Source organism: Mytilus edulis, chromosome 3, assembly GCF_963676685.1.
Source record: "Mytilus edulis chromosome 3, xbMytEdul2.2, whole genome shotgun sequence".
NCBI classification, from domain to species: Eukaryota; Metazoa; Mollusca; class Bivalvia; order Mytilida; family Mytilidae; genus Mytilus; species Mytilus edulis.
The window spans coordinates 35,177,010-35,189,230 of NC_092346.1; the positions used below are offsets into that span (position 1 = coordinate 35,177,010).

Genomic DNA, 12,221 nt, shown 5'->3' on the forward strand with positions numbered 1-12,221 from the left:
ATACTTCTATCAATTATTCATATATACAAACAAAATGTATATTGTCAATAACTTATTCCAATTAGTTAAATTCACTTTCGTTTTTACCATGACCTTTAGCACGAAGTACACGAAAAATGTGCAAAAATAGTGTTTGTTGATTAGTGGGCGGAGTTAATTATGTATAATTTTTTCCCGGTGGTTTCCATACAACTGAAAATGAATAACGGAAATAATTAAATCTATAAAACATCAGCATTTGCATACATTTGCCTTCTACTGTGAATGTATGTATATGAAACATTAAAATAAAGAAAGGCTAGTATTGATTGATTGATTTGTGTTGAACGCCACTTTCAACACTTTTGTGCTGTTTAGTCGCGGACAGTTTTCATTGGCAAAAGAAGCCGGAGTATCAAAGGAGAACCACAGACCTACGCTAGAAAAATCTGACAATCCTAGTTAACTAAAATTGGAGTCGATTGCATTTGTCCCGTACCGGAATCGGCTGACTCAAAACCCCAGTTAACAGGCTAGATATGTAGTAGTTCACTTATTAAGACCACTCGGTCAACAATGCCCCAAAAAAGGCTAAGAATAGCATATCAAAACCGTCAAATATGTTAATATGGGGTTTATTTATTACATGTACATATGTATATTAATTAAGTAGGAAACCCCTTCCAATTTTGTCGTCTGCTTCCAATGTAAACTTTGATGTTCCGGTGTAATATCCATTCCCAGAAACCTCCACTATAACAGCACTGTAATCACCATATGTCACTTCTTTTACAGGCTTTGCAGTAAATCTTGAGCTTGTCGGTCCCTCGAATGTTCGCGTTTGTCCTATTTTTATAAGATTTCTGGTATATTGTTGCGCTATCCTTGCTGTTACACCTGATCCACACGGAGAACGGTCAACCTATATCAAAAATAATAATACTGTATTTACATAACTATATAAAAACGTTAGTTTGGGAAAATGTATTCTTTCATGACACGAAATAAGTATATTTAAAGCCAAAACACCTTAGGTTACAAATATATTTCTAACTTAAAGTATATATCGCGTTTTTCTACTGCCACTTTAGATTGTAAAAAGGCAGAAAAAAATCTATATATTTGATAAGAAATGCAAATTATGAGATAGAGACAGAAATACTGTGTTATATCTTAATAATATTTCTGTTTTTACAACTACAGATGTTTTTTTTTGTTTTTTTTAAATGTATTCATATAACGGAAGATAGCGCAGATATTACAACTTTTATAAATGTGTGTCTAGTATTTTAAGTTTATCTCGTAAGTTCGTCTCATATTTTATTTTAACATTTTATCGTTCAATTTTCACAACATTGGGGTTTCCATGTGTAATATACAAAATCTTCATAAACAATTTCGTATTTATTCATGTTGCTTGAAAAAAGTTCGATGACCAATGTTTTTTTTAAATTATTTTGAAGAAAAAAATCATGATATAAACAACATTGAGACAGATTAAAGAAAAATCTACCTTATTAATTTGTATTCAATTCCTGCTACCTTCTAGTCTCAACATATTTATTTATAGTGGATTGAAAAACAAGTTGTTGCAACTTATATCAATCCCTTTTCACTTTACAGGTGCGAGTGCTGCCTTATAGCGGCATTAGCTTGCCCCTTTAGAAATCTAAAAGCATGCCTTTTACGTGCAAGAGATCATATGGCTCTCTCTTAACACGGGTCAGCCATTTATCGTCTCCTTCCAACGGACTATCATCGTTTTCTCAAGACCATACTCGCAAATGGTGTCAAGGGAGAGCCGAAAGTTCAGTCCCTGAAATTTTTATCCCCGAACGGGAATCGAACCAGGAACCTTTCCCTTAGTAGACCGATGCACACTATAGCTTCTGCACTTGATTGTCTTTAGAAATTAGAAATGAGCCTGTGATTATTATTTGTTTGCCATCAACCGTAATTGCTTTTCGTTTTACTATCTTATATCTTATATTAGGTCGTTAGATTTTTCATTTGATTGCAAGGACCCTTTAAAGATTACTATATGTGATACGCTTACTCTTTAAGGTATATATTGACATGAGTTGTTACATAAGTCGTATTATCTTTGTACGATTTTATGGCTGTTAAAACTAAACCAACTCACAATACTTTGACTTTCTGATATGCCTTTAAATCTGTTTTTCATATTGTCTAATTTCATTCGTGTTTTACTTACTAGTATAACATAACAGACTATATATGGGACCCTTTATAGGTTGCTGTTCGGTGTGAGCCAAATTGAATGCTCCGTGTTGAACACCGTTCTTTGAACTATAACGGTTTGTCTTTTTAGATTATGATTTGGATGGAGAGATGTCTCCTTTGCACTCATACCACATCTTCTTATGTCTATACATCACACAGAAGTGTGTACACACCTCTCGTTCAGCAAATACACAAACATTCCAGGATACATCTTCGGAGTACTGGTCTTTACCGTCAGTCACAATAGTACCATAGAGAAAGGCTAAATCCTCACTGTCTGGATGGGTCAGTTTTAGCTGTTTCTTCAGTGTATCTACAGTACCAATCATATAAATTGATGATTATATTATTCATTTAGTAGAATAGCTTTATATTATACCTAAACAGTTTTAATACGGAAAGAAGTAGTCATGTTATTAATATGCATGCCTTGCTACATTTTAATTAAAACAAAATGTTTACTTGTTATTTGTGGATAACAACATTCGCCATTTTAGAATGGAGGAGGAAGGATACTGTGTGTAAATGTATGACCGAAATTCCTACACCATGTACAAGCTCTTCAATATGCAAAAGGCAAAGTAAAAACAATAGTATTGCTATTTTTCAACTGAATGTTACAAAGGGGTATTTAATAAGCAGCAAATCTTACACTATACTGCAAGTTCAAGATGATCCATGACACCGGTTAGAGAAGACCTCTTTCCAGTATGTCGCTCACGCAACATCTGTGCATTCAAATATGTTTGCAAGAGCAAAATTAATGTCTTGCTTTAGTAAACACCTCGGTCCTTCTTTTTTATAAAATTTAAATCAAAATATAAATCAAATTGGTTTATCTTATATAATACCTCACTCCATGCAGATGCAGCTTTGAAATGTTTAATCATATCAATGAAAGTTGTATTGTTTGTCTTCGTTAAAACTAGACCAGCTATGAGTATTATGAAAGCATTTCTAAAACAATCGTTCGGGTCAACTTGACAGAAATTCTATACTTTCATTTAACTACGCCCCTGTCCTGGGCCCTTTTTTTATCCTGGGTCCGCCCCTTATCGTGACGTAATCACATTAGCTTACCGGTAGTGGCACCTGCGGCATCCCTTATTTTCTGTATAGTCGCACTTCTGTCCATGTTGTACTGTGACAAAGCTACTAAAGCATAAAACGCACCACCATATGATATATCTACTGTTATTTTCCCGTAACCAGGAACGTCAACTGAAATATCTATGTAAAAAAAACAATCATACTTAAAAGAATTGTAAAATCTCCTGCTTGTGTTGTTGTTATACACCAATGTGTTATGTTTCTTTTGCGCTTGCAGAAAATTTGCCTTTTATATATGAATGAAAAGATTTGTCAATGAAATAGCAACCGATCCAATAAATAAAAGCTATTAAGGTACCAGCTGAAGCCCGCCTCTTGGTGCAGGATTTTCTTTCCGTGTTTAAGACCCGTTGGTGGTCTTGCGCAGTATTCATCTTTTTGTTGGGTTGTTGTCTCTTTGACGCATTCACCGTTTTATATTCTCAATTTTATCTAAAAGACAACATGAAAATGAGAATTGCAACGGAAAATATGCCAAAGAGACAACAACTCAACGAAATATAGTGATTTTTACATACTTCTTTCTGTAAATTGATCTTTACAAACGAATCTGTGACGTATTCTTTAAATGATGAAGACAAGCTATGCACACTTCAAAGTTGTCTATGTTGACCTCTTGATGTCTATAATTTATTGCATCCTTGAGTTGCTCTCTCAACGTATATCCAAAATCGTTGTGTATTCATTTCACTGTAGGAGGCATACTCAAAAATGGCCAGTAAACAAGAAGTAAAGGCTGTGATCACACAGCGAAACTTGAAATCATATTTCATCTGCAGAGGTTCAATAGAGATACTATAAATCATAATTGAAAATGGTTTTTTTCGTCGCAATAATATTTTTTTAAAGATGCTTTGGAAAATATGTGTTAGATCGATGATTCCATTTCTATGCTATAACAAGTACAAAACATAACTTTTTATTGTTTGTAAGTACTAAGAAAGTTGTTTTTCAACTTCAATGTGTATCTTTAAAGGGATATTGCACAATTGAAATGTTTTTCAGGGGACGATATGTTGCACGATTTTTACTTTTTCATGGGAATCACGGTGGGGTTGTTAGCTTTTCGGTATGTCAATTTAATACGATTGAGTAATTCTTTAGCTTATTCATTTAAAACTTACCTTTAGCAAATAAAAATGCCGGAACACTAAAAAATCTTACGGCTCCTGTTTTCTTTCCATCATATTTGACATAAGACTCAACCAATCCACACGGACATTGTATGTTGACTTTTGTTTCCGGAATTGTTGGGTCCTTTACAATTCCTTTATCTACTATGTATCTACCTAAAGCTAACACAGCGTGACCACACATCGTGCTGTATCCTTGATTATGCATAAAAATAGCACCTACATCGGCAGACGGGATGTCTGGTGGTACTAACAGCACACCATACATGTCATAATGTCCTCTTGGTTCAAACATCAATAGTTTTCGCTTGTCTTCCATTGTTTTCTTCATAGTCTGAATCTTTTCTAATATAGTTGCACCATGAATGTCTGGATATCCTTTCTCGATTATCCTCAGAGGCTCTCCACCGGTATGCATCTCGGTAGTAACAAATTCATCCATAGTACCTTTTATACACAACACTATTAATAGCTTTAATATCTTCACCCTAGAGGCCAATATGGGGTGACTTTCTACCTTTAAATGAAGACTTGGTGACCTTTAAATATATAGAATTTGATACATCGTATTTGTGTGACAAACTGTAATATTACCTCTTTTATAAATACACATAATATACGATACTTAAGTTCGTCCTGAATAATGAACTTTAACATTATCCATTTATTACGTTTACTATATATATGCCGAGTTAATCTTAACGACACTGGTCCTTATACTGGTCCGAGACAACAATTCATTCGTAGTGCATTTCTTTTAGAACATAAATGAAAATTAAAAAAATCCCACCTGCGCTTTCTCAATGAAATTTTTACAGTGTGTTGTACTACTTTTGGGACAAATTATATCAAAATTATAGAAAACTTCATCGGCTCTAACTCAAAATATGGACAATTTTATGATTCAAGTATGGAGGGGGGTAGGAGGGGTCCTGATCCCGAAATACCGGGCTTAAAAACACGAAATCCCGAGGTTCCGATTTAAAAAAATCTAAATCCCGAAGTCCCGAAATTAGAAAAAAAGAATTCCCGGATCCCGAAAGGGTCAATCCCGAAATCCCGAGCTTAAAAACACCCGATCCCGGAGTCACGGTAAATTACCGGACCGTAAAGGTCCTATCCCCCCTCAAGTATGGCGTCTTGAAATCTTTTGACAGCTTCCGAAGTGCTTATTTTTAACCTTTTTCAGCTGGACCAAATCACTACTTTCCTTTACAATTCTAAACCCAACTTTTTTACAGTGTAATTTCACCCCCCTACTTACAATTTGAGGCATAAAATATGGAGGAATAAATTTGGAAGGGGTATAAAAAATATTAGCAAGTAACCCACTGTCAACACTAGGGACTATATTTGTGACGACAATTGTGGTCTCGGACCCAACTGTATGACGTATTTGTTACTCGACGTTTAACAAGAAACCATCATTCCATCTAATCGAAAAGATGAATGGTAAAAGGAAACTGATGAAAAGAATCTAGAAAAAATAAAGTTAAGAAATGTCCTATACTGAGGGGGGGGGGGGGGGGTAGGAGGGGTCCTGATCCCGAAATCCCGGGCTTAAAAACACGAAATCCCGAGGTCCCGAATTTAAATAAAGTTAAATCCCGGATCCCGAAATTTGAAAAAAAGAATTCCCGGACCCCGAAGGGGTAAATCCCGAAATCCCGAGCTTAAAAATACCCGATCCCGGAGTCCCGATAAAGGTCCTATCCCCCCTCTATACTTTAGTGAATATTAAATCAAAATTAATTACTTTGTTTCACATATTTTTGATTTAGTTTTAAATTATACTTGACACTATATTGTAATTATTCTGATCATTTGGGGTGTCGTGATTGGCAAATAAAGTATTTGTCTGTTTGTTAAACAAAAGACTTAATATACATAAGCACTTGTCTTCGATTTTTTTTTTCTGAGACAATTGCCTGTGTTTAAACTTAATACACCGAAACCAATAAATGCAATAGCATAAAAGTAGTTTGGCACTTACAACCTCAGAAAAGTTTAACCTTAAAACTATAATTGTTCATATTTAATTGAAAGTTGTTCGTTGTAAAATTATACTGTTGCATTTAATATCTGGGAATAGTCACAAAATACAACAATTGGTATGACATAAAAAAAAATATATCAAAGATACAGGCCTTTAATTGTGTACGCTAGACGTTCGTCGTCTACAAAAAAAAACCGAACCAAAAGATTGCTTTGAAAAATTAAGAGATCAAGGAAAATGTTCAACATTTTAATCTCAGAACATAAAAAACGGAAACAAAACAGGAAAAACACATGTTTATCAAACATTTTAAAATGATATAATATAATGTATCAAATGGGACTGATTAACAATTTAACAATAAAATGCTTCTTTTTTGTAAATTTATGAGAGTATAAAACCGTTGAAAAGCTTCATTCAAAAACTGTGCATACGGTTAATGCTTTAACAACCCTATATAATATCTAAAAGAATCATTTATTACTTATTATTACATTTTTTGGCCAAGATCTTGGAAACACGACTTCTATCAAGTTTTATTTTTATTTACCCGTGCATTTTATTGTACAAACTCGTGTCATCATGAATGTTACTTTCATTTTTAAAGAATTGAATTCTTTTTTTTTGTAAATTCATTGGAGAGTAAACGCGTTGACCGAAGTATATTTTGGATGAAGCGCGGAAGTGCTTCATTCTTGAAATGTGCGCACGGTGCACGATTTTACAACTCTATGAAATTACGTAAAAAACATTTATAATGAAAACAAGATCACTATCAAGTTTTTTTCTTTTATTTACCTGTGCTATTCTGTTTCACATTCAATGTTTATTACATGTTTTCATATTTATAACAAATTGAACTGGACCGATTTTTCGAATCACCGTATTATCGACTACCTTTAATTTCTGTGACACCGTCCGCTTCAATATTTCAACACATGTATGGAAAATGGACGACATTTGAACTTCCTACGGAAATCGAGACATACCACTGTCAAGTACGTTTGATTCAATCATAAACTGTGATAAATTAATCTGTTTTAACTCCGTTATATTGGATAAGTGGTTTATAAATACATACGAACTGTTAGTTATTTATTTCCGAGAAATGAACTGTAAATTCTACTTTCGTTTTTGACTCGATTAATAATCTTGTATTTAACATTCATATTTAATTCGTACACATTGTAAAATATTGTATTTTTATTTCTTTCAGTTTACCAATCTACTGACTATCATGTAAACCTTTCTGGTGGAATTTATGACATTTATAATTACAATTTCAAACAAGTTGTGTTCGTTATATCTTCATCGAGATTGCGATTGCAGTCACCTGGTTAAACTAGTTGAGTCCGTCTCAGCATATGTGCACTTTATTGTAAAAGCACGTGCCAAAATGAATGTAACAATTCATTTTGAAATAATTACATTAGATGTATGTTTCATTATAATACGTTATTCTGATTGGCTAACTGCACATCACATGTTATTCCGTAAGCAATTGCATTAGACAATAACATGTATCATTCATGATGACACGAGGTCCCACAATAAAGTGCACAGGTGAATTAAATAAAACTTGATAAAAATCGTGTTTTCATGATCCTAGCTAAAAAATGTAATTATAAGAATTGAATGCTTCTTTTTGTAACTTTTATATAGGGTTGTAAAAGCGTTGACCGTGCGTACATTTTTAAAATGAAGCGCTTCCGCGCTTCATACAAAATGTACTTCGGTCAACGCTTTTACACCCCAATAAATTTACAAAAAGAAGCATTCAATTCTTAAATAAAGTTGATTAAAGAATAACGCGATATTGCAGTTAGCCAATCAGAACAACGTATTATATTGAAACATACATCTAATGTAATTATAATGAAATGAATGGTAATTTAAGAATAACGCGAGATTTCTGTTCGCCAATTAAAATAAAATAGCGGGGTTTTTTTAATGAAGCATACATGTAATGTAGTTATATACATATACGTAAACAGAGATATGGGTTATTAGTTAACGAAACGCATTTCAAAAATTTGCATCAATATAAAATGAAATGTTTTATTTGTTTACGAATTCGTGGTATCTTAGGGTTAAACATTAACAAATCTGATTATACGATGCATAATTACGATTCAAATATTCATAAATATATTTTAAAATGAGTAACACCAAAGTATAGTCAATATTGGAGTAGGATTTTCTGACCACTCTGAAGCACATGAAATCCCCATACCTTTTTTTTTTTAATTTCTCATTCATTTTATGGGATAAGTGTTTTACTGTGTAGTGTCATTATACTTGCGTGTATTTCATCACTTTTTTCTTTTTGATCATTGTGGTGGTCCGTAATATAGTTTCTTTTATTTTACTTGTTTGTTTTATTGTTTCCCAGGTATCTTCTGCCTTTTGTATTAAAATTGAGGTGAACTGGGCCTGAGTCTGTCAATTATAGAATATATATGGTGATTTTTTGATTCATGGAATCAATAAAACATAAACGAACCCCTTTAAAATAACACGCTACGCGAGTTATTCAGTGTTCACCACATTTTTACGCCCCATTTCTGGGCATTATGTTTTCTGGTCTGTGCGTCCTTCCGTCTGTTCGTCCGTCAGTCTTTCTGTTCGTCCGTCAGTCCTTCTGTTCGTCCGTCAGTCCTTTCGTTCGTTCGTCCGTTCGTCCGTCTGTCCCGTTTTAAGTTAAAGTTTTAATCAAAGTTTTGGTTAAAGTTTTTGGTCGAGGTAGTTTTTGATGAAGTTCCGATCAACTTGAAACTTAGTAAACATGTTCCCTATGATATGATCCTTTTAATTTTAATGCCAAATTAGAGATTTTATCCCATTTTCACGGTCCACTGAACATAGAAAAAATGATTGTGCGGTTGGGGCATCCGTGTACTTGGGAAAGAAAAAAAACATTACAGTCATTCCTGAGTTGAATTTGGTGATGCATTTTATCATAAACTAATAAGTGACCTCAATTTAAAACTGTAAATTTGTGCTATCTCTGAATTGATTTAAATACATATCTCAATCAGTATCAAAAATCAAATACAACAGTTTATCATACATTTGTAAGTGCACTCAATTATAAACTTCAAATTTTTTCTATCTCTGAATTGATAAAAATACATACCTATCTTAATCAGTATCAATTATAAATTACAATCTTACGACAACTTTTATATCACACCAAGTAATTTCAATTTTTTTTTTTTTAAATCAGCAACCTGTAACAACTTCACTATGGCAACCTATCAACCACACGGGAGTGGTCAAGCACCGGTAAACTGTGGATTATGTGAAACAGATAGACCAATACAATGGAAATGCATGGACTGCAGTCTTCTTATGTGTGACCATTGTAAGGACAAAGTACATTCAAAATTCAAAAATGGGCTTGACCATAAGATAATAGATAAAAACGAGATTGGACTGCACAGAGAAGTACTGGATTTTACCAATATTAAATGTCATGAACATACTGGACAATTATCGTGTCTTTACTGTAAGACATGTGATATTTTCGTGTGTCCATCCTGTATTGCCAAAGATCATAAGAAACATGATTTAATTGAAATCGGTGATGTTTACAAAACGAACGTAGAAAGCCTTAAAAGGAAACAAAATGAAATGACAAAGAAAGATTCTGGTATGAAGGTTAAAAAAGATGATCTCAACAAAACTATGTCGGCGAGAATTTCTATGTATTCAAAGGTAAGACAAAATATTCTCACACATGAGAAAATTATAGACAAACAGGTAAAAAAATATTTTAAGGAACTCGTAGATAAATTGGATCAAAGTCATGAAACTTATTTAACATTAGTCAAACCGGATCTTAATGCTTTATCATTATTCACAAAAGAGACAGAGGATAAAGTCAATGAGGTACAGGAGTTAATTGAGACTTCCAATGCTACTGAGTTTTTCAAAGGGGCCACTATGATGCAGATATCCGCTGAAATCCAAGAACCGCAAACCAAGCAAAGTTATTTTTCACCACTACAATTTGTTCCAGGGAATATTAACCAATCCCACGTTGGATCATTACAAGATGAAATACGTTTGTCAAAAGAAACAAAAATATCGCTTGTGATAAAAAAAGAATACCAGACTGAACTTGAGATAATAGCTTTCGTGAGTCCATGCCTTGACCAGTCGATTTGGGTGAGTTCTGGTAATTATAAAGTATTACAGAGAGTAATACCTGTAGAAAACAATTTGAAGGTTATGTCTACATTTAACATTTTTGTTTGCGGAATGGCAGTCTCTCCATTTAATCAACTCCTAGTGTGTGTCTCAGGGAAAACAAGGTTACGGCAAATCAGCAGTAATGGTGAGCTGATTGATTCAGTATATGATGTTACCCCTTTCATTCCCACAGCCGTTCATTTAAGCAGTGGAAATAAACTGATAGTAGGAGCGCAACAAGTTAAACTAGGACGAAGTGCTGTAATCATAATGAACAAAAAAGGAGACAAAGAGACTGTATATGAACATGATAAACATAACCAACCTCTGTTTACTAACCCATGGCATATTTCAAGTACCAGTAATGGAAATATACATGTAATAGATAAGATTTCTGACGACAACAGAAAAGTTGTGGTTTTGGGACAAGAAGGAAATATAATAAACGAGTATGCAGGTTATTCAATCCTACATAAGAGTACACCCTTCAAACCATTTAACATTGCTACTTCACCAAGTGACAATGTTGTTGTAATAAGTTTAAATACCTCAATCTTGCACATCCTCAATGACAATGGGTTTTTATTATCATATTTTAATTTTAAAGAAGTATGCATGCAATCTCCTTGTTCTTTTGCATTTAACAGAAGTGGACAACTTTATATAGGATGCACTAGGGCTGCAGGTATTCAAACTAAAGAAGCAAAGCTATATGCCATAGATATTGCAGGATTCTAAAATAGTCAAACATTTTTTAAAAGAAAAATGTGAAAAACAGACAACTATTTATCACTGACAACTGGACTAAAATAAGATAAAAGGAATACAAGGACTGTTAAACAAAGGAATTGTATTATATATCAAATACTATTGTCAATGAAACATTTTTCATAATTATAACAATTTGGCTTTTCTTTTTGCTTTGAAAATACCGGTATCATGTATCAGGCCAACAAAACACATCAAATTAAATTTGTTCACATTAGAGAAATTACTATTAATAATGAAGTTTGAGTTCATACACTTACAAGTATGTACCAAATTTCACATAAGAGACAAACAGAATTAATTTCATTGGTAAAGTAGTAAGGGAGCTACCATTTGATTTTTATGGGGGGCTAGGATGAAATTTGAAAAAAATAGGCAGGACAGGAGTTTTGAGTAAAAAAAAAGGCAGGATGAGACACTTGCAAAACAAAAAAGTCAGGACGACAATTTAGGTAAAAAAAAGTCAGGATAAACTAAAAAAAAAAAGGCAGGACCGAACAGAGTGAAAAATAAAAAGGCAGGACAGAGATTACATCTAAAAAAAAATGCAGGACAAAATTTTTCATCCTAGCCCCCCATAAAAAAATCAAATGGTAGCTCCCTAATGTCAATTACATAGTTAATCTAACTAAATTGAAATTCAGTTCTATACACACATTTGGCGAATTCAAAGTTTATACTTTTTATTGGGTAGTCCTCTTCACGCATACAGTTTTTTTCCATTACTATATATAGTTGGATTCCTTCATTCGTATATTGACTCCTTGCAGTTTCTTGCAATACTTTTAAAGTTTTTG

At 33.3% G+C, this 12,221-nt stretch overlaps 2 protein-coding genes across 4 annotated transcripts; one reads left to right on the forward strand and one right to left on the reverse strand.

Annotated features, from left to right (window-relative positions):
• Positions 1 to 598: 598 nt before the first annotated feature.
• On the reverse strand, positions 599 to 5,023 carry LOC139516339 (trans-L-3-hydroxyproline dehydratase-like). The gene is made up of 4 exons (XM_071306391.1): positions 4,458 to 5,023; positions 3,304 to 3,453; positions 2,397 to 2,536; positions 599 to 901 (listed from the first exon to the last, which is right to left on the reverse strand). The coding sequence occupies exons 1-4, from the start codon at positions 4,906 to 4,908 to the stop codon at positions 641 to 643; spliced, it is 1,002 nt and encodes a 333-aa protein (XP_071162492.1). The 5' UTR covers positions 4,909 to 5,023; the 3' UTR covers positions 599 to 640.
• A 2,346-nt stretch (positions 5,024 to 7,369) lies between these two features.
• On the forward strand, positions 7,370 to 11,569 carry LOC139516327 (uncharacterized). Of its 3 annotated transcripts, none has more exons than XM_071306372.1 (2): positions 7,370 to 7,460; positions 9,689 to 11,569. In XM_071306372.1, the coding sequence occupies exon 2, from the start codon at positions 9,709 to 9,711 to the stop codon at positions 11,392 to 11,394; it is 1,686 nt and encodes a 561-aa protein (XP_071162473.1). In that variant the 5' UTR covers positions 7,370 to 7,460; positions 9,689 to 9,708; the 3' UTR covers positions 11,395 to 11,569. The 3 variants fall into 3 exon arrangements, 2 of the variants coding, with proteins under 2 accessions (XP_071162473.1, XP_071162474.1); XR_011662944.1 differs by lacking the exon at positions 9,689 to 11,569 and adding an exon at positions 7,679 to 7,809 and having other exon boundaries at positions 7,385 to 7,460; XM_071306373.1 differs by lacking the exon at positions 7,370 to 7,460 and adding an exon at positions 7,766 to 7,897.
• Positions 11,570 to 12,221: the final 652 nt, after the last annotated feature.

What these genes read in the sequence shown, in the direction of transcription:
- LOC139516339 (XM_071306391.1), bottom strand. Translation starts at nt 4,908, where the DNA reads ATGGATGAATTTGTTACTACCGAGATGCATACCGGTGGAGAGCCTCTG. An exon ending in GGCATTTTTATTTGCTAAAG is followed by an intron (nt 3,454 to 4,457) that starts GTAAGTTTTAAA and finishes TTTTTTACATAG; the next exon opens with ATATTTCAGTTGACGTTCCT. An exon ending in TGCCGCAGGTGCCACTACCG is followed by an intron (nt 2,537 to 3,303) that starts GTAAGCTAATGT and finishes TTGGTACTGTAG; the next exon opens with ATACACTGAAGAAACAGCTA.
- LOC139516327 (XM_071306372.1), top strand. Translation starts at nt 9,709, where the DNA reads ATGGCAACCTATCAACCACACGGGAGTGGTCAAGCACCGGTAAACTGT.